Source organism: Amphibalanus amphitrite, unplaced genomic scaffold (genome assembly GCF_019059575.1).
Source record: "Amphibalanus amphitrite isolate SeventyFive unplaced genomic scaffold, NRLGWU_Aamphi_draft 000759F_arrow, whole genome shotgun sequence".
Classification (NCBI taxonomy): Eukaryota; Metazoa; Arthropoda; class Thecostraca; order Balanomorpha; family Balanidae; genus Amphibalanus; species Amphibalanus amphitrite.
This window is the reverse complement of record NW_024882253.1, coordinates 202,828-221,754: the sequence shown is the minus strand read 5'-3', so window position 1 is coordinate 221,754 and position 18,927 is coordinate 202,828. Positions and strand designations below refer to the sequence as shown.

The 18,927-nt window shown below is 48.4% G+C and overlaps 2 protein-coding genes across 13 annotated transcripts in view; both read left to right on the top strand.

Annotated features, from left to right (window-relative positions):
* The window catches only part of LOC122365732 (cytosolic purine 5'-nucleotidase-like), a 44,519-nt gene extending 42,431 nt beyond the window's left edge, over positions 1 to 2,088 (top strand). For all 9 annotated transcript variants that reach the window (XR_006253787.1, XM_043337201.1, XM_043337198.1 and 6 more), the window contains one exon: positions 1,248 to 2,088. Coding sequence is in view for 8 of the 9 variants with exons in the window: in XM_043337201.1 (XP_043193136.1) it covers positions 1,248 to 1,352 (105 nt within the window). In the remaining variant the exon portion in view is untranslated. The remainder of the gene's footprint in view (positions 1 to 1,247) is intronic.
* Positions 2,089 to 4,694: 2,606 nt separating this feature from the next.
* Positions 4,695 to 17,771, top strand: LOC122365725 (guanine nucleotide-binding protein G(q) subunit alpha). 4 transcript variants are annotated; one of them, XM_043337177.1, is made up of 9 exons: positions 4,758 to 5,281; positions 5,932 to 6,116; positions 7,711 to 7,865; positions 11,667 to 11,795; positions 12,355 to 12,484; positions 12,802 to 12,955; positions 13,337 to 13,444; positions 14,954 to 15,043; positions 16,538 to 17,771. In XM_043337177.1, exons 1-8 carry the CDS (start codon positions 5,161 to 5,163, stop codon positions 15,034 to 15,036), a joined length of 1,065 nt encoding a protein of 354 aa, XP_043193112.1. In that variant the 5' UTR covers positions 4,758 to 5,160; the 3' UTR covers positions 15,037 to 15,043; positions 16,538 to 17,771. The 4 variants fall into 4 exon arrangements, with proteins under 4 accessions (XP_043193113.1, XP_043193111.1, XP_043193112.1 ...); XM_043337178.1 differs by lacking the exon at positions 13,337 to 13,444 and having other exon boundaries at positions 4,695 to 5,281; XM_043337176.1 differs by lacking the exons at positions 13,337 to 13,444; positions 14,954 to 15,043 and adding an exon at positions 14,628 to 14,735 and having other exon boundaries at positions 4,744 to 5,281.
* Positions 17,772 to 18,927: the final 1,156 nt, after the last annotated feature.

The following is an 18,927-nucleotide window of genomic DNA, read 5'->3' as shown; positions in this document are numbered from 1 at the left end:
TTTTCGTGTACCACAGTCTTTTGTTTTATGATTGCATCGTTATGAATAGCTGAGAAACGCTGCTTATGGTTTACATACCAGAAAGGTCTACACTGCTGGCCCAATGGCTAAAAGCGTACACATTCAAGTTCGAGGAGGCACGGTTAAATATAATCCGATCCGGATGAAACTTTGCATATGATGTTTTTATGCTTTATGGAACCATAAAATGAACTGCCTTTTTGCTTTTTCAAAAAATCAGAAAATAACTGTCGCCCTAATAACTGTGTGCTGGTCCGAGTCCGAAGCTGGTGCGATTTTTTTCTTTTATCCACTCTCTTGGTTTGGCTAGTCGGCGGGATTTACGTTTGGTGCTTCCGGGTGTATGTATACATCCCATAGTGACTCCGCCGTGTGTCTGGGAGGTGTGTTTCACTCCTCAGATGAACGGACCGACGATTTTTCCGCCGCCTACCAAGCCATTGGCCTGCTGAGCTTTGCTGAGCTGTGGGTGTTTTTGGCGACTGCAGACGCAGCCGCAGACCTGACGCGGCCGCAGCTCAGACCGCCCTGCCTCTAAATGTGCCAGCTTTGCTGTGTTGTGACTGTCCTCGCTCTGTGTGCGTTTGCGTTTTGTTGGCTCCTCCGACATCTCGAGGTAATCGGCGATCGTTTCGACAGAGGCCTACAGCTGCTCCAACCCTCGCTGGCTTTTGCCAGCTCAATCGCGTTGGCGGCATGCTTGTATGGTCGTAAATGGCCCACCGGTGACCTAGCGTGTTTCCCCTTCATTACATTTTATTGCAACTGACGAACAGTGTCAATTTTTCTTGATATTATGGTCCATGCCTTTGGGCACAGATAAAAAGCTCCTGGGGAAGGTGCTTAAAAATGCTGAATGCACAGTGCACACACATGTACGTGTATTTCATTGGCATGGTGACTTATGGTGGTTTGGCGCAGAGCATTACTGAAGCCTTATGTTTATATCTTTTTAAATACATTACCAATCGTTTGAATTTTAATACTAAAACCAGCAAGCACATGCTGTATATCTCGCCATTGGCAAGTAGAACACACCGAAGCTCCTCATGACCCCACTGCCTCATCTCAGCACACCCAGTGTTTGTAGCGTTGTAGCGCTGCCATCCCTCGCGTGCTGAGCCGGTCACCGACCTATAGTTAGGTGTCCGGCTCCCTGCTGTGTCCACGCTCTCCCGCCTCCCAAAGTGAGAGCTCATGTTAACTCACTCTCTCTGACCGCCCAGATGCTGGAGCGTTCTCACACACTCACCAGACCGGAGATGCCACGCAGTCTCACCCACCACCACGACGACGATGAGGATTCCGACGACAGCAACGGCTCCAAGTAGGCGCCGCTCGGTCTCGAGTGTCGGCTCGTGTCGCCGTGCCGTGGTCCGGCCGCCGGGGCTCGATACCCGTGCCGGTTTTAGGTCTGTTCAGTGAGCGGGGTAAGCCGAGGCGCTATGGGCCTCTGGGTCGGCTGTACAGTGTACAGGACGGACTGCCGGGCGGCTGCGGGTGGTTTGTTCTGGGCGGCTTGCAGCCACAGGGCCGATGCCGTGGCCCGTCAGTCGGTGGGTGTCGCCACAGAGTTACCACCGGAACTCGCAGTGTGGGCGGAGACTGAGGCTCCTACTGCCCGCCTCCGGCTGATGCTGACGCCAATGACGCTACTGACTTGCGCTGACAATCAGCCGCCGCCGCGCTGCCCCGCACACGGGTGTGCTAGAGTACTATTGCCATGCTTTACCGCGTCGTTGTAGCGGGTTTTTACTCGGGCGCGGTGCGACGCTGCGCCCGGCGTCCGACGTCGTGGCCAGCGGTGCCCAGGTGAGGCCGGGCGCGCTTCTGTCTGTGTTAACGCTCTCAGAATCTAGACCCATCGCTTAGTGCCGCGGCGCTATTTATTTTTATTAGAGGTTAGTCTGTGTGTAGACGTTGGCCGGCCGCGGGCCCGGCCGGTGCGCTGTTTTAGTCCCTAGTGGAGGGCCGAGTGTCTGTGACCGGATTGGTGGCTGCCTGCGAGCGGCCTGACCGGGCGGCTCCACTCCATTGTTGCTTCAATACAGAGAACACATACCGACGGCTGGCTGGTGTTTATTTGGGCGAGTCAGCGGCATGGGATCAGGCCTGACCACACTGCCGGCACGACCAAGGTATTCTGCAGTTCCGATTTGATGTTTACACAACGTGACCGCGGGAATTTGACGGCTTGCTCAATGCTGATCCGAAAGAGCGCCACAGCGTATTGTACACGTGTAGCAATTTAGATTTTAGAGCGAAATCGGGTAGTACCTACATTTAATCTGAAATGTGAGTTGAATATCACTGATTATAGTGTTTGCTGACAGGATACATCGGTGATGATTCAATATTACCTTTAGATGACAAATCCCGAGAAAATCTGAGTGAATTGTTCGTAAATGTGTTAAAAATTCGTCCCCTTACCTACCGATCTATACCTATTAGCTATAAATAGCTATGCTATAATAGTCAACGTTTCGTTTGCACGAGCGAATAAAGTAAGGAGACTAGAATTTAGCGATGAAAACAGCCAACTACATGCGTGCGTCACGTGCGTCGGCCGTCACGTCGCAATGCGTGAATCGTTACAATGGCTGTCCATAGATGTCGCCACGAACAAACGCCTGAAGTTAGGCTGTTCCGCAGTACGCGCGCGCTCAACTTTGACTTGATCGCATAGTGCGCCCACCGGTCGGCTGTTCCGGCTGTCAGTGCCCAGTGACACTTCTCAGAGAGCTGGTTTTATTCTAGCCACATAGCGTGTTTCTCTCAGGTCTCGTCAAGCACCTCCCTTTACAACGAATGAATTCCGTTAGACGGTGCCAATCGACAGCACGGATCCTTATGTTAGAAGCAGGTTAGAAGTCTTCCCGCTCCTGGCAAGTGGCACAGGCCACAGGGGCCTTCAGACACTCACCTCCTGACAGCGAAGCTTCCCGACATGCATCATTTTCAGCTTATCGGGAGTCCCAACGGAAAAACATGAACGACCCGGAGGAGGCCGGCTACTGGTACCTACATGGGGTCGACCGCCGAGCTCGATGGATTTGATTTGGCAACCCCCAGGAATTAGGATACGATCTCCCGGCAGAGGTGACAGCAGGCCCTTCCCTCTTTCTGACAGACGAGCATCCTTTCTGTGGCGCAATGTAGCCATGGTCTCTTAACCCTAGAACGCCTAGGGGGGGGGGGGTTGTATCAACCCCCCCCCCCTGAGGTTTTTTCGAAGTGCACGCTAAACGGCTTGTCGTAGCGGGCTGAAATTTTCAATACCCTCTGGGGCAACCTTTGCGCATCTTTTGCCGAAAAAAATTGATCGGGTCATGTCAGGTCACGGAGTTATGACGTCATAAGAGGTACAGCCTCCGGCCGGATTTTCACAAACTGAGTGCCAACGCTCGAGGTTTCCTGCCGGTGGTACGGACATCGGTTGATGGATCGTGATGACACTTCCCATGCATGTTGGGGCAAGTATTGGCTATCATATGGTATAAGAAATTTGACCGGGTCAGGTCAGGTCACGGAGCTATGACGTCACAAGAGGAACAGCGTCCGGTACTATTTTTGAAAAGCGCCCGAACCACTATTTTGCTAATTCTTGTCACCTCAATGGGAATATGCAGCAATATTAGCTTCTATAGGGAGCAAATGGACCTCCCAAATCCAAAAATATAATCAGATTTCAAAAATTTAAATTTTGATTTTTCGAATTTCTGCCGCCGACTGTGACCTTGCCGACTTCCGGCGCTCCCAACGCGCCATTTTTAGAGCTAGGGAAACGAAATACATACCAAACGATAGAGAATTGATCAAGGAACACGATATATCGTGTTCCTTGAACACGATATATCGTGTTCCTTAAAACCTTCACTATAGTGAAGGTTTTAAGTCGATATCTCCCACCGTGTTGCCGCAATCGCCGCCGCCGAAAGTTGAAAAAAGTATATTTTTCCGAAAATTTGACCTTTGACCGGTCAAAAGTAGGTCAAATGTTGACCTAGGACCAAAAAATATACCACCAATCGCGAGATCTCGTTGAGAGCAATCCGTTGGTTTTTTCCGCTAAGCTCTACGACCTTCCGTTTCGAAACGCCAAGGGGGGGGGGGTCGTAACAACCCCCCCCCCTGGTCGTTCGTGTTATGAGAAATGGCCTGGTCGTGCGAGGGTTAAGGAGCGAGGTAAGAAGCCTTTCACTGATTGATCTCGAGGGCCACGAGTCCTCCCGCTGAACTTTCCGCTAGGAGTGACCGGACACTGGGCAGGCGAAAGACGAAACCTGCTTCTAACATAAGGATCCGTGCTGTCGATTGGCACCGTCTAACGGAATTCATTCGTTGTAAAGGGAGGTGCTTGACGAGACCTGAGAGAAACACGCTATGTGGCTAGAATAAAACCAGCTCTCTGAGAAGTGTCACTGGGCACTGACAGCCGGAACAGCCGACCGGTGGGCGCACTATGCGGATCGGAGCGGTCGAAAGACGAAAAGTTAGATGGGAAAGAAACGTAACTACTCGTTCACTTCAAAATGAAGGCCCATCGCTCCCCATTCGGCTCGCACTTCGCTCGCCCATTCAACGATTACGATCACTTCCTGTTTATTGGAGTCGAACCTTTTCGTTTGTTTTTTGTAGGTAGCAGGTCACGCCAATCTAGCCGATAGATGGCGACACGTAAATGGGCTCTTCATTCTGCCGTGCGTGCTCCCTTCTTGTATCGATCAAAACCCGCTAGTTTCCTCCTATTCCTGGCGTTGAAGCTTCCTTGAGAGTATAAGCCGTGACTGGAAAATAATCTTGTTAGGAGAAGCCTCACCAAAAACCTTCATAAGGTGGCTGTGTCTAGAAAGAGGCGTTTCTATGTTCGCCGCACTCGCTCACCATTATTCGCGGTATCCACCATTGGGCCGTCACACCCTAGCGAAGTTTTGGCGTGTAGCAGAAGCGTGAGTTAAACAACCCTAGCCGGCTGCTATTTCAATAGCATACATGTGAACTTTCAGAAAGAAGAGGAAGTGCTGTGTGTGTCGTGGAAATGCCGTGGAACAATATATTTTTGTTCCTTGAAGCTTTAAAACGGTAACAGTGATCTAGATTCACAATCGGCAATCATACCACCCACAAGACAAACTCGCGATGTTAGGTTGCTGTCAGTCGGAAGAAGCAAGAGAACAGCATCGTATCAATCGAGAAATCGAAAAGCAGCTCAAAAAAGACAAGAGAGATGCCAGGAGAGAGCTCAAGCTTCTGTTGTTGGGTAAGAATTCAAAGTAACCAATTTCACAAAGCCTAAGCCTGTATGTGGCTGAATTATGTGCAATATAATAAGTAAGGTGGTTGTTTCAATACATCTTCCTGCCTACATAAATTTCTAAATAAAGTTATCCAAATTGATGGAGAAAACAATGTTTTTATCCTAGTTTGTTTGCTTGTAATTATGTGTGTTCGTAATTTCAGTGCAAGGGGTGCAACATATTCTATGCCTATATCAATACATTCATTGTTTGCACTTTTTGACTGTATTCTGTATGCTTCTATTGTCCAGTTAAATAAAACAACAATTTTAATCAAAGTTCACTGATTATGAGACCAGATTTTGCTCTTCAGCTGCATCCCTTGAGCAGCACTCAGGTTATCTCTGAAGTTTGTGTAAGGCTCACATTGACATTAGGTGCTAATTAGCAATAATGGAAAGCTGCATCCCATTAGTTGCCATGCCAATACAGTCTCATGACCCACCAGACCCTGTCATCACATTTGTCCTGAGGGCTCAATTCATGTGCTGGTGGCTCTTATGTGCCAACAGCATCCATGAGATGCAATGAGTTTTGCCCCTTTGTAGTAATCCTCACTCTGCCATAGTCTAAAGAAAACTCAATATGAACATGACATTGTGCCTGTCAACAGGCACTGGAGAGTCCGGCAAGTCAACCTTCATCAAACAGATGCGAATCATTCATGGTGTTGGCTACACAGATGAAGATCGGAGGGGCTTCACGAGGCTGGTGTACCAGAACATCTTTATGGCCATGCAGAGCATGATCAATGCCATGGACTTTCTCAACATAGAGTACAAGTCATCTGAAAGTAGAGTAAGTAAGGGGCAAAGAGATCTTTGATGTGTGTTAGTAACATTCAGTTGGCTAGTGTTTACCTACCTGGATTACTGTCAGGGAAGAGAAGCATCTAACATTCTATGGGATGAAGTGGAATGGGGCATGCCCAATAAGTTCTTGTCAGCTGGCAACTAAGAGGTGTTTTGCTGTTTTAGATAAATGGCTGCCTATGGCTGGTGATAACAGCTGCACAGATGAGCTATTTCTTCATCATATTATTCAACTTGTATGTCATGAATCCCATTAGTCACTAGTTCATTGATAAGCAAAGTAACACTATCAAAATTATAGACAGTGTATTTCATTGCAATTTTTATTTACACAAAACTTTTTGTTGCTCAATCTATGCCTTCCAGATGGGATATTACCTGTTAGTTTTGGAAGGAATGTATGATTTTATTGGGAATAAAACTTTTCTCTTAATCTTATCTTAATCTTAGTCTTAAGTTCTTAGAGATTATCATGCATAATATTAAGACATGTTGAAACAGTTGTGTCTAGTCGTATACTGTTGTTCAATAATTAAAAGGTCGAATGACACTGCCATCCACCATTCCCTTTTTATTGCCTTTTAACTCATAGGCAAAAAGATTATGTGTCATGCTACACTTGACTAAACATTCATATTTGTTCTTCTTCATGAGACATTATTCAGCTTTGTTGTATGATCTGTAATACTTTTTGAAATAATGTTAATTGTAATGAAATCTATAATGGACCAGTTAGCCATTGATGATCAAGTTGATAGCTTTGCATTTTATTTGAAAGCCCACTGTCTCACTGAAAAGGAGGCTCTTGTTTGTGGATTACATGATTTAGGAATAAAAGCTGGCTAATCCTCATACTGCTGTATGTTGTCTGGTGCTCCAATGGGTCTTGCTGCTTACCCCAGAAGCCCTTTGGAAAGTTTATGTCTGTGTTTAGTGCAAGGACAATTTTTTAATCTAAAATGGTTTGATGGATTCAGCATATTACACAATGACCAAGTCAGCATGCCTCTAAACATGGCCTGTTATAGTTTGTCCCGACTTCTACCTTCTTATACCTAGGTACTCTCTTTTTGGGGGAGATTCTGCATGGACAGGATAATCCTGTCAAAGCCTCTTGTGCTGTAAAGCCAGGCATGGTCCTTCCCACTAAATTACTTGAAACTGCATATGACTTCTCCCACAATCCACCAAGCACAGACCATCTCTAAAATGTTTTTTTTTTCGAACGCCGGAGCAGCTCAAACGCCGCGGCGACTCGAACTCGTCAGTCTGCTGGGTGTGTTATAACTTATAGGTATCCTGCCAAATTAGATAGGTACCCAAGTGGGCTTTTGGAATGACTGGATCTTAAACCCAACTTGTCCATGACGAAAATGAAGATCATGTTCATGATGCTATAGAATGCTATAGTCTGTGGGATGAATGTTTTTTCAGGTGAGATGACACTCAGAAACATTGCATTGCAAAAGAGCTCGATAGGAGGCTTACCATTATCATAGACTTAGACTATTACTTGCTTTATGACAAGATACTGTGAAAGTGTTGGATTGTGACGCTGTGTAACCGTGTGCCGTCCACAGGAGAGGGCTGAACAGGTGAAGGGTGTTGACCATGAGACAATCACCACCTTTGAGGAGCCGTACATCACATGCATCAGGGAACTGTGGAAGGATTCAGGCATCCAGCGCTGCTATGAACGACGAAACGAATACCAGCTAACCGACTCAACCAAATAGTGAGTGGCGGCATGCTTCAGATGAATCGCTAGAGCTCGGTTGCTTCTTATAACTAACGCATTTGTGGTGTGGTGTTTGTTATGATACGCGTGCAGTTGTCTGCAAAGACTGCTCCGATGAACCAAATTGGCAACGAGAGGTCAGGTAGGCTCGAAGAGTCAAGTTAAACCGCATATTTTTTCTCGTGTGTGTGTGTGGGGGGGGGAGGGGGTAGGGGCTGCTCGTTTTTTTTTCGCAAATACCTTGCGTAAAAGTGGCTGATCGCGACTATGAATTTTTCAGTGCCGTCGTGTTAATCCATTTTAACCCTATTCCTGGCGGGGGGGGGGGGGGGCCTCAGGAGCCCCCCCCTGAGGTTTTTTGGTTATTTCTCCCAAACGCGTTGAGCTAGGAAGCTCAAATTTTCTGACTTTTCCTAAAAGGCTTCTACGCAACATGTCTGAAAATTTTGAGTTGATCTGACCTCAGGTCAGGTCACCAGAGGCGGTTTGGTGACCCTTCCTCAGAAAAGTTTGCAATCACGCCAGAGCTAGAGTTTTTGACCGATCAATTTTTTCTCTTCAGGGTTTAGTTAGGGTACCAGTATGTGCAACTTGTATATCTCGGAATTTTGATATCGGTGACCTAAGGTCAGGTCAATTTCGCGACCTCCCCATTATAAGTCAATGGGGGAAAAATCAACTCCCTGTTTTTACCACTAAAACGGGTCGGAATGGCCCCATATACCATACATGACTTCATATACGATCAACCTTCACTACCTTGAGGTCTGTTTTGCTGTTGGGCAGCTGTGAGGTCATGTGACGTCATCAAAGGTCACCAAAGGTTTTTGGCCAATAACTCCGTACAGGAACAAGATACAGACGCGTGGATGGTCTCATTGTGTTCAGCTCGTCAAGACGCATCGAATGATATACATGATGACCTCGAGGTCACGTGACCTGAGGTCAACCTTTGACCTTGACCTTTCGAGGTCAACATATATGTCATTCGATGCGGATTGACGAGAGGATCACGATGATGCCCTTAGTTTGTTCCTATCTTGACTAATTCGAAAGTTATTCGAGAAAAACTCTCTCCATATCTAGCGCCGCCATTTTGACTTTTTCGACCCCTGTGACGTCATCTTTGACCTGACCTGAAAATGACCTTATTAAAAATTGTAGATCTTGGCCGTGCGTATCCGATGCCGTTTACCGCTTGTCGCTATCTTGCTTCGTTCTCGAGATCTCAGGGGGGGGGGGGCCGAATCGGCCCCCCCCGCCAGTTTCTTGTCCCGGCGGAGCCCGCCAGGAATAGGGTTAACATCCCCTGAAAATTCCATAACCCTGACCCCAATGACCTGATCTATGGCCTCTTTCTCGAGACCATCATTTCAGGCCAGAATGGCTATTTGACGTTTATCAGCACACATCATTTGTATGTTTCCAGACTTGTGACTAGAAACGTGCGAACATATCAAATGATGTTTGACCCATGGATTATTGAGTGTGTTGGGGTCAATGGAAGGTCAATTCAAGGTCATTGGTCCCGGTGACCTCGGTTGACTTTTCCGAGTTTAGCAACTTCATATGACATTTTTGACTGCTTTAGACTTTATGTATTTAGCATTTGGGAGCTGGTTATTGGGTCCATGGCCTGGCTCGACCCACCCGTAATGAAAATTGATTATTGTCGAAGAAAACGAATGCAAGCTTCAGAATCAGCACCTTAAATTCCCAGAAAAGCGTCACCTGATGAAGATCTAGCAGGTCCTCATTTTCCCATTAGGTCAGTCATTGACCTGACCTGGAAAGTCAACCATTGACCTAGGATCGTAAAATGGGGTACCATAGGCCTATTCCCGTCACGCTCACGAGCAAATGCTCGCTCTTTTTTCGGAAAGCTCTTACTAGATCAAGGGTAGAACGGTTGGGGGGGGGGGGAGAGGATGGATCTGATCGATTCACATGAACGTTAGCGGCTGTTCTATCCTTAGAGACGAAGGCGATGCTTGAGTGAATGGCGTTTGCATAAACATTAATTCAGCGTGATTGTTATTCTATGTATTAGGGTTGATGAATGACTAGCAGGAGCTCTGTAGAAATATAGAAATCTAAGGTAGCTCATTCATGGGTCGGGCCGGTTTCAGCTCAGGTGACTGCTTGTTGAGCATGCCATAAATACGTGAAGAATCATTGCCCTTTTCCTCTAAGAAGTAAAAACAAAGCCAAAAGTTATATTTAGGCTTTGGCTTTCAGGCTTTGTTTTTTATTCTTCGAGGAAAAGGTCAATGATTCTTCACGTATTTATGCTCGCTATGTTCCTCGCTAAAGCACTTCACACCATTAATTGATTTCTTGTTGATTTGAATGACCCCACATCCCCCCTCACGGTCCTCAGCCGCAAAGAAATCACCCGATCGGACGGTAGGAGTTGACGTCTGCGCAACGAGCCCTGCGTAAGGTGGGCTCCGGCTCCTTAAATTCATGAATTCAAACAAAAAAGGTTAAAGCTTACAAGGCCCTAAACATTTGGAACGAGGTTCCTGGTGTGACGCTATCATCGAGTCAATGCCAGTGTCCCATAATTGAGTTTTGTCTTGGGTGTCAGAGGGGAAAATTACCCACCAAAAAGAGGGGAGAGAGTGAAAAACTACTGATTCGATTAGATCCAAAAAGAGTGAAAAACGACTAAAAGCATGCATTTTATTCTAAGGTGCAGGATGCTTGATGCTAAACCGGGCATCCACACAACTGCTCTTTTATAGGTAAAAAATCTAGGTTTTCTTGGTTGGGAGTGGAAAATTGTTTTTAAAAATTGGTGGTGAGAGTGGTAAATGAATTTCATTTGGATGTCGTTTCCCACCCAAATCGACAAATTTTGGGACATTGGTCGATGCTCGGATTACCTGTATAAATAGAATAACGTCTCATCGCGTCGTTTGAAAGAATCGTGAATGATCTTCTACCGCTGATATGCGAATTATTGTCATTTGACGTCCAAGGATTTCACGTGGCTCAATGACATATATGTACAGCACGTCCTCTGTGCGCCGACTTTCTCCCGATCAGCGGTGGCCCTGCGGACGTGAGCGAGCATTGCGCGTCGTCGCGATAGCGGCCGACCGGGCCTCGCCCGATAGCGGAGCGGACCGGCGCATGACCAGGCCGCCGATAGCGTCTGAGCGCCGGTGCGCGTGACGGGCAGACCCGCCCGCCGGCGCCGCCGTCTGAACAGGGGGCGTTCCCACGTGCGGCGGGCCATCAGATGATGCGTGATAAGCGGGGACTGGATAAAATCTGAGGAGTGTAGTACTAAGCTTAGAGGATGATGCAATTCATGAAGTCTGGTTAGTCTGCTATGGGAGATACTCACATGCCAGTCTTATCTTATGCATATTGTCCCTCCGTGAGATGAAGGCCTTCCGCCTGCGCTGCACAAACGTCATAATCTGGCAGTTATTTGACGATCAATTCGGAGATTTACGTGTGACGCAGTGAAATAATTACGTATATGACGTGTTATTTATATCCGAAGTATGATTCCCCATATGATTCGATGTTTTAAACTTTCAAGGGTTGACATATTTACATAATGGCACACCAATTTTTTGCTTTTATCGTAGCTTCTTTTTTGCTTTCTTACTTATTTGAAGAAAGTGCATTAAACCATACACAACACAACGATACGATGCCGATACGATGAAAACCCGCAACGATCGATCGACTCCGAAGTGTGGGCTGTGGCTTACACATTTCTTACTGATATTTCTGCCTTAAAGTCCCTCGTTTTCTGACGCTTTACGCCTGTGTTGGCAGCTACCTGACCGACCTGGATCGGATAGCGAGCAAAGACTACCTGCCCACTCAGCAGGACATCCTGCGCGTGCGAGCGCCCACCACGGGTATCGTCGAATATCCCTTCGACCTGGACTCCATCATATTCAGGTGAGTGCCTCTTTCGGAGACGATATCTGTACCAGATGAGGACGGGACGCAGTGACATATCAAACCGACCTTGGGCGTGGGGAGACGCGTACACAAGAAGGACGCAAAACGTTTTACCCGATGGAAGCGGGCTTTTTGGGCATCGATGATTTATCGTTGTATTTTGCCGTAATTAACACCGATGAATAACATGTGATTTGTTTATTTTGTTGACTCGATGTTCATACGAAGCTGTGCATAACGTTACTGGGTAAAGTTATAATGCTGCAATGGCTGTACATCCTGGTTACCTATTGGTTCTAGGCTGATTTGATTTTCATTTTATCTTATGATGGTCCTGTTTTGCTTATATGGACACCAGTTGGATTCATATTGACCTCATGAAGGGATCGGCCACTGTTACTACTGTTATCTGTGGATCGGCATATCCTTGTCACTCCTTACATTGGCTGCTCCCGTCCTCTCAGCCACCAGCATCTTGCGCATGCCTTCCTGGATGTGCTATTCGTTACGAACCTAGCCGACAGTCTGACTCAATCTGCTGCTGTTTTTTTCGCAGGATGGTGGACGTGGGTGGTCAGCGCTCGGAGCGAAGGAAGTGGATCCACTGCTTTGAGAACGTCACCTCCATCATCTTCCTGGTGGCGCTCAGCGAATACGATCAGATCCTGTTCGAGGCAGATAGTGAGGTGGGTGTGGCCGCCGGACGCATACGGCGCCCAGATAGGCGGCGCGGATCTTACGTAATGACGGATTGAGCTGTTACGTGATGCCGTAATTGCAGAGATACCTGGTAGGTATCGGTGCATTTAGTTTGTTGGTTCTTTGTGATCGTTTTGCAGTCAAGAATGTGGACGTTGATGAAAGTTGCCTCCTATTTAATCAACAAGAGTCAAAGGCTGAAATGAAAAAATGGGGTTGTATGAGAGCAAAAAAGTTCAGTTTTATGGCACCCTTTTCGAACGTCTTAACATGGTTTGACTGATGACCATCTCTCCTTCAACAGAATCGAATGGAGGAGTCCAAAGCGCTGTTCCGGACGATCATCACGTACCCGTGGTTCCAACACTCTTCTGTGATTCTGTTCCTCAACAAGAAGGACCTGCTCGAGGAGAAAATCATGACGTCCCATCTGGTGGACTACTTCCCCGAGTACGACGGTGAGTGCGGGGGTGGCGGTGGCGTCTCGAGGGGCTTCTGAAGCCGGGCTGGACCGATCCGAGGCCGTACAGATGCGCCGCGGACGTCCGTCCGAAGCCTGCCGCCGTCTGCAGACAGCCGGCCGAGCCGCGCTGCCACCAGGTGGGAGGGAGCTCAGGGTCATGGGCCACGGCTTCTTTTTTGGAGTATGGAGGAGTGTGTGACGGGCATTTTTCTAAGGTAAAGAAAGAGTTGGTTTATGGGAACTTGAGATATTTGGAAAGGCAGCGGGGGGATACCCTGCGTTTTTTTTTTTCAACACACTGTAACGCTGACCAGTCGGTGTTTACCGCTGCCTGGCTGTACGTGTCCGGCTGACCGGGCCGGGCCACTGGACGCAGGTCCCAAGCACGATGACGTGGCCGCCCGAGAGTACATCCTGAAGATGTACCTGGCGCTCAATCCGGACCCGGACCGCATGTGCTACTCGCATTTCACCTGCGCTACAGGTCTGAGCAGCGCCGCCGGGCACTGAGCGCCGCCCTCTTCAGGGCGGCTGTAGTAGCCATAGACGTATCTAACCACAGCAGCTGAGGGCCCCGGATACGGCCGGTGTAGTGACGCCCCGGTCTGTGGGCTGTAGGTAGACTGGAACCGGGTCGGGCCGCCGCGCAGTGGCTGGCGCCCTCTGACGACCCGCGGCGCCACCGCCGCCCCTCCGCCCCGCACCCCTCTGCCGGCCCCCCTCCGGCACACAGTGCACACCTCTGCCCTGCCTTCACCGTACAGTCGTCACAGAAATGCTCGTGAAAAGGAGGATATTCCGTGGTCCATATACTTCAACTTGTTGATCAACAACTTGTCATCGCAGTCATTTGTAAACTTTCACAATATGCAGGAAAGATGCAAAACTTGAATGTGCATGTTGGGCATTTTGGTAAAAATCAAATTCCAAACATTGGTTTTTTTATTGAAGAATACGATCTGGACATTTTACAGTTGGGAATCTTCAGAACATGTCATCGTTCATATCTTAATGAACAAGAGTGAAATGTGGAATTTTATGCATACGAAGATATCATTTTGCAGGGCTCTCTGTGAAGAGCATTTCTCGTGATCTAGCTTTTGAAGCTATGCATAGTAATTTTGGGTCCGTTTTTAAAACCTATCGAATACGCCCATGCTGCAACGTGCGCTGCTTTCTTTGACATTTGACAAAATGGGAAATTTGTTTTTCGTTTGAAGTGCTGGCATTTTTTCCCCACAGATTCGCATCTTTAATGCTAAGGTCTCTTTCGCTGATTTGCTTTTCGTGCTTTGCGCACCGCTGGCCACAAGTGTTCGAACGTTTCCGTCTGAAAATGACGCTTTCTTATCACAACGTTGGTGATTATTTTGGTCACATGGACCCCGATATACATTGCACAGCACACTCTTCACAAATTAGATCGATCTTAGTGCAGATTTCGGGCTCAGATAGTGGTGGTCGAGTCTTTCGCTCACGTAGTAACATTCAGGAACACCTGCGTCTTGTGGGTCTTCACAGACACCTTGCCTCTTTCCAGCCGTCTCCGTAGGTCTTCTGTGGCTCGTTCTGTAGCGCCCGGAAGTGCCCCTCACTGCCTAAGTATGTAGCTAGTCGTCGGTCCGCCGTGCGCAGTTAGTGACACCGCCGCCCCTCTCACCCTGTAGGGCCACAGAGGGACGCCATCGCAGCCCGAGAGTTCATTCTGAGAATGTTTGTCGACCTGAATCCGGACGCGGAGAAGATCATTTATTCGCATTTCACGTGTGCTACAGGTAACGTGGTGATTGGTGTGTGGTGTTGTGTCCGCTGACCCGCATGGCAGGCCTGCCCACCGCCGGCCGCTCGGTGTCCGTTCCCAACTAATGTGCGCTGCTTGTGCGGCCGCGCGCGCCGCCCCGGCTGGGCATGGTCTGCGCTGGGCTGCTGCGGTGCATGTCTGACCGTGCCTCTCGGTGTTTTATGTGTGTGTGACGCATGCGGCAAACGTCAGACACGGAAAACATCAAGCTGGTGTTCTGTGCCGTCAAAGACACCATCATGCAAGCTGCACTAAAAGAGTTTAACCTGGCTTGAAAGCTCGGTGAGTGTGTGGCTTTGGTGTGCTGTAAATGATGCATGCTACTTTTTTGTCACTAGTTCTGGTATTTTGGTGATTGTATTTGCTTATCACCCCCTCCCCGCATGATAACCCTTCTGTTTTTGCTTATAACCCCAATATTTGGTTAAGCTCACTGGACTTTCAACTAATCATCGTAAGCACAGTTATGGATCTAACAATATGCTTTATGTCTTTTGCTTTGAAGTGGTCGCATCAACGAGCTGAAGCAGCCTTTATTAGACCTGCCCGAATGAAAGCTGTCTGTTCTTATCGGATGAATAACTCATCCAAATATGAATTATGCATCGAACCTCGCATGTAATGGAAATGGGGCTGCCAAAATGGGCTTAATTTCACTTGTAATTAAAGTGACCTTTCTACCCCGAAAAAAGTTTGCCTGCAAGTGGTGCCATAGTTCACAAACGAATATCTACCAAATTGTACCGAAAAATATGCACCTTTTGATATGACAAAAATATTTTGTCTCCTGATATTCTTATATTTTGGCATTGATGTGATCATGGTCCGTGGCCGAAAATTCATCTAAAACAAAAATGCTTGAATGTAAAAAGAATTTTGTAAAGTCATTCAAAGCAATCAGTTGTTTTCAAACCTTCTCACGTAGAAACTGGAAACCCCAGGATTTAGGTTTTAGTACCTACCGCTTGTGGGAAAATATATGCCATATCCGAGTAACGCTTGCATGTGCTGAGTCAGTGGTGGAAACAAATTGCCTTCCCGTCCCTCTATGTCATAATATTTTTGCTTTGGTGATGGTCTTTTTTAAATCTCATTTACAGCCCCTCTGTTATAAATATTATTTTTAGACAGATTTCGAAACTGATTCGCATGAATCAGCATTTTTATTTGATGTATTTCAATATCGGATAATGCAACACGCTCTCCCATTTCGCTAGTTAATTGTAGCGCGGTGTTTCAAATTGATGGCAGTGAACAAGCAAAAGTTGCATACTTTGCATTGTATTCTGGTGTAACTGTCGTTGATTTCTCATATATTTTAAGTTTATTTCATTCCCACCATAGTGTAATAAATAACACCATAGTGTTATTTATTACACTATGATTCCCACCTTTTGATAATTTGTTTTATAGGCGTGCAGTGTAGCAATTGGTCGACGCAGCGCTGTTCATATATCTATTGTTAGTTTTTTCGTGTATGTTTGAAAAGTAGATTTTATTCTTCTAAATAAAAGTATTTTAACGATTCAAGTACAATAGCATTTCCGTTCTGTCACATTGACTGTTTTGTGGCATCCACTTTTTCATTCTACCCAGTTGGATGCGATTTCTATAATTGCAAGCCACCTTGTTTATAGTGTCTTCAAAGTGATTTTGTTTGGGTTATTAATGGTCTGCCTTGAGCCTCTTGACTATGTTCTGCTCGCAACGCGCCTTTTTTTTTTGTACAGAGTGCGTGGTCACGTGAATAACCCCTGCGTGCCGGCCGCGTTTCAGATACGGAGAATATTCGGTTCGTGTTCGCCGCAGTCAAGGACACGATTTTGCAACTGAACCTGAAAGAATACAACCTGGTGTAGACGGCCATGTGGTGTGTTCTGCTCCGGCGGACGGAGCTCGCGTTGCCGGACGGCCGCGCGCCACTTTGCTTTGCGCTTTCAGGCGGGCGCGGGTGGGCTGCCAGCCAGGCGCCGCCCTCACACCGCCAGACCGTTTTCATACCATTCCGGAGGCGCAGGCAGCGGGCCGCCGCCGCCGACGTGGACGGCCCCTCTGTGATGGCTGGCCGCCCCGGAGAGCGCCGCCGCCCGTCACACCGCCGCCGCCGCCGCCCTCAGCGCGTTCAGTTATTTTCTGTGTGCCAAATCCGTATCCGATCACCTTGCATTGGCGGCGAGCGCGGCCGAGAAACAGGCACCTTGTGATTCAGGAAGGGGCGGTCGGTGTGCCGTCGGCGGACCGCGTGTGCGCCCTGTCCGCCCGTGTAGTAGCGTCGTTACTATGATAGCTTTATCCGTGTAGTCACCGAGCCGTTTTGTTATGGTGGCGCGCGCGACGCGGCGCCGGGCGGACGGCCGCCGCACGTCTGCTCCGTCCGCGCGCTCTGTCTGCCCGTAGGGCGTCTTGTGCGTGCCGATCGTGTCCGCTCTCCGATCTTTAGTATCAGCCAATGCCTTCTTTGTTTTGTAATAATGTTTCTTTACGTGTTGTGAGTCGGTGCTTGTGAGCGCGCCGCCGCGGCGGGCTGACCACAGCGCGCGTCGTGGTGCGGATATCAGTGGGCGTCGGCGTGCCTGCCGACAGCGCGGCGCCGGACCGGCGCGGCCGCCAGTGATACGGACGGCGCCCGGCCGCCGCCGCCCTGTAGTCCTCCGCTGTGTTCCTGTCCGCGCGCGCGCCCCCCGTTTTGTACCGGGCGCCGGCGTGGCGTCGGTGCTGGGCGCGGCGGCTGCCGTCCCGGCCGGGGCCGCGGCGCGCCGCGCAGCCGGTGCCCGGGCTGGGTCGCCTCTGCACTGTGTCTCCCCCTTTGCAGAGCGGCCTGCGGGCCGCGGGGGCCCAGCCCGCTCGCAGGCGCCGCCCGTCGCCACGCCGTCGGCCCGCGCCGCCCGCGACACACTGGCGCAGACACATGAGAGTGAGAGCGAGAAAACATTATCGTATTGTTAGCTGCCATGCTTTGTAACTACCAATTATGGAGGGTTTGTGTTCAAGAAATTAATATTTATTGACTGCATTTGTTTATGGGGAGCCACCTCTGGTGTTGGCGTCGCGAGCTGTCTGGACGTTTCTGAGAAGTTTCGTCGAAGACAGGCTTCTGGGAGAGCGAGATGGACCCATTTCCACCATAAACACGTCACCATTAGGAGACACGCATTGTATACATGATCGGCAATTCTAAGTATGGAGTCATTATGCTCGATTGGTTCATGATACCTGGTATTCCATGGCGTGATGAAAGTAGTACGGGGTCATGCTCATCTCTGGGCTAGCGAACAGACCAGGCTACGACGAAGCATCCTGATCTGGGTGTAGTCCATGGTTCAATGAACAGCTATGGAGTCGTACTCATCGCTTAGCTGGCGATCACGCTAGGCAACGACTTGCGCCCCGACCCGAGTGTATTTCATTGTCCGATAAATTGCCTGGTAATGTTTATCTCTTAGCCAGCGAACACACCAGGCGACGATTTAGCAATACGATAGAGCATATCGCACAACACTCGGTGCGATGGAGACGAGATTGTCTGTGAAATCGAAAATTATGTTCAAATATGTCTTTTAATGCAGTCTGTTTTACAAAACAGACACCTTGAAGTCATATTTAGCTGTTTCCTGATCCCATACCAAAATTATTCGTCTTTTTGGCAGCTGAACGAGATGTAGAAGTTCGGGCAGGGGCAAGTGCTTTCGCAGTTTGTTACGGCTTTACAGGTTGCTTCAGGGGCGGATCCAGGAAAACTCCAAGGGGAGGGTCATGAATCGAAGTGGTGCCCCTACCTATACCCAAAATTAAAAACTCAACGGATTTCGTCCACTTCATTTTGGTGGTGCCCCCATTTTCAGTTTTTTATTTTTATTTTTTATTTTTAGTCAGTATGTTACCTCTTAGCCACAACCACATTTACCAATTGTAAGCAAGTATATATGAATGTGCTATGTGTATATATGTTGTGGACGCTGAGTAATGAGTACTTACCAGGAACGTTATCAGGTAAGCAAATCGTTGTCAGTCCGACGAACTTGACCCTGGCGTCTAAAGGGTCTGTCCTTGACACTTCAGGCTTGTCAGGGGCACCAAAGTCCTTCCAGGGACACCACAAACCTGTCAGGGGCACCTACGGCCTTGTAGGGGCGCCACAGGCCCGCCAGGGGCACCACAGGCCTGCC

Excerpts from the sequence above, each read along its gene's own strand:
- LOC122365725 (XM_043337176.1), top strand. The coding sequence starts at position 5,161 with ATGTTAGGTTGCTGTCAGTCGGAAGAAGCAAGAGAACAGCATCGTATC. Across the intron at positions 12,485-12,801 it reads TGTTCGAGGCAGATAGTGAG|AATCGAATGGAGGAGTCCAA; the intron begins GTGGGTGTGGCC and ends CTCCTTCAACAG. Across the intron at positions 12,956-14,627 it reads CTACTTCCCCGAGTACGACG|GGCCACAGAGGGACGCCATC; the intron begins GTGAGTGCGGGG and ends CTCACCCTGTAG.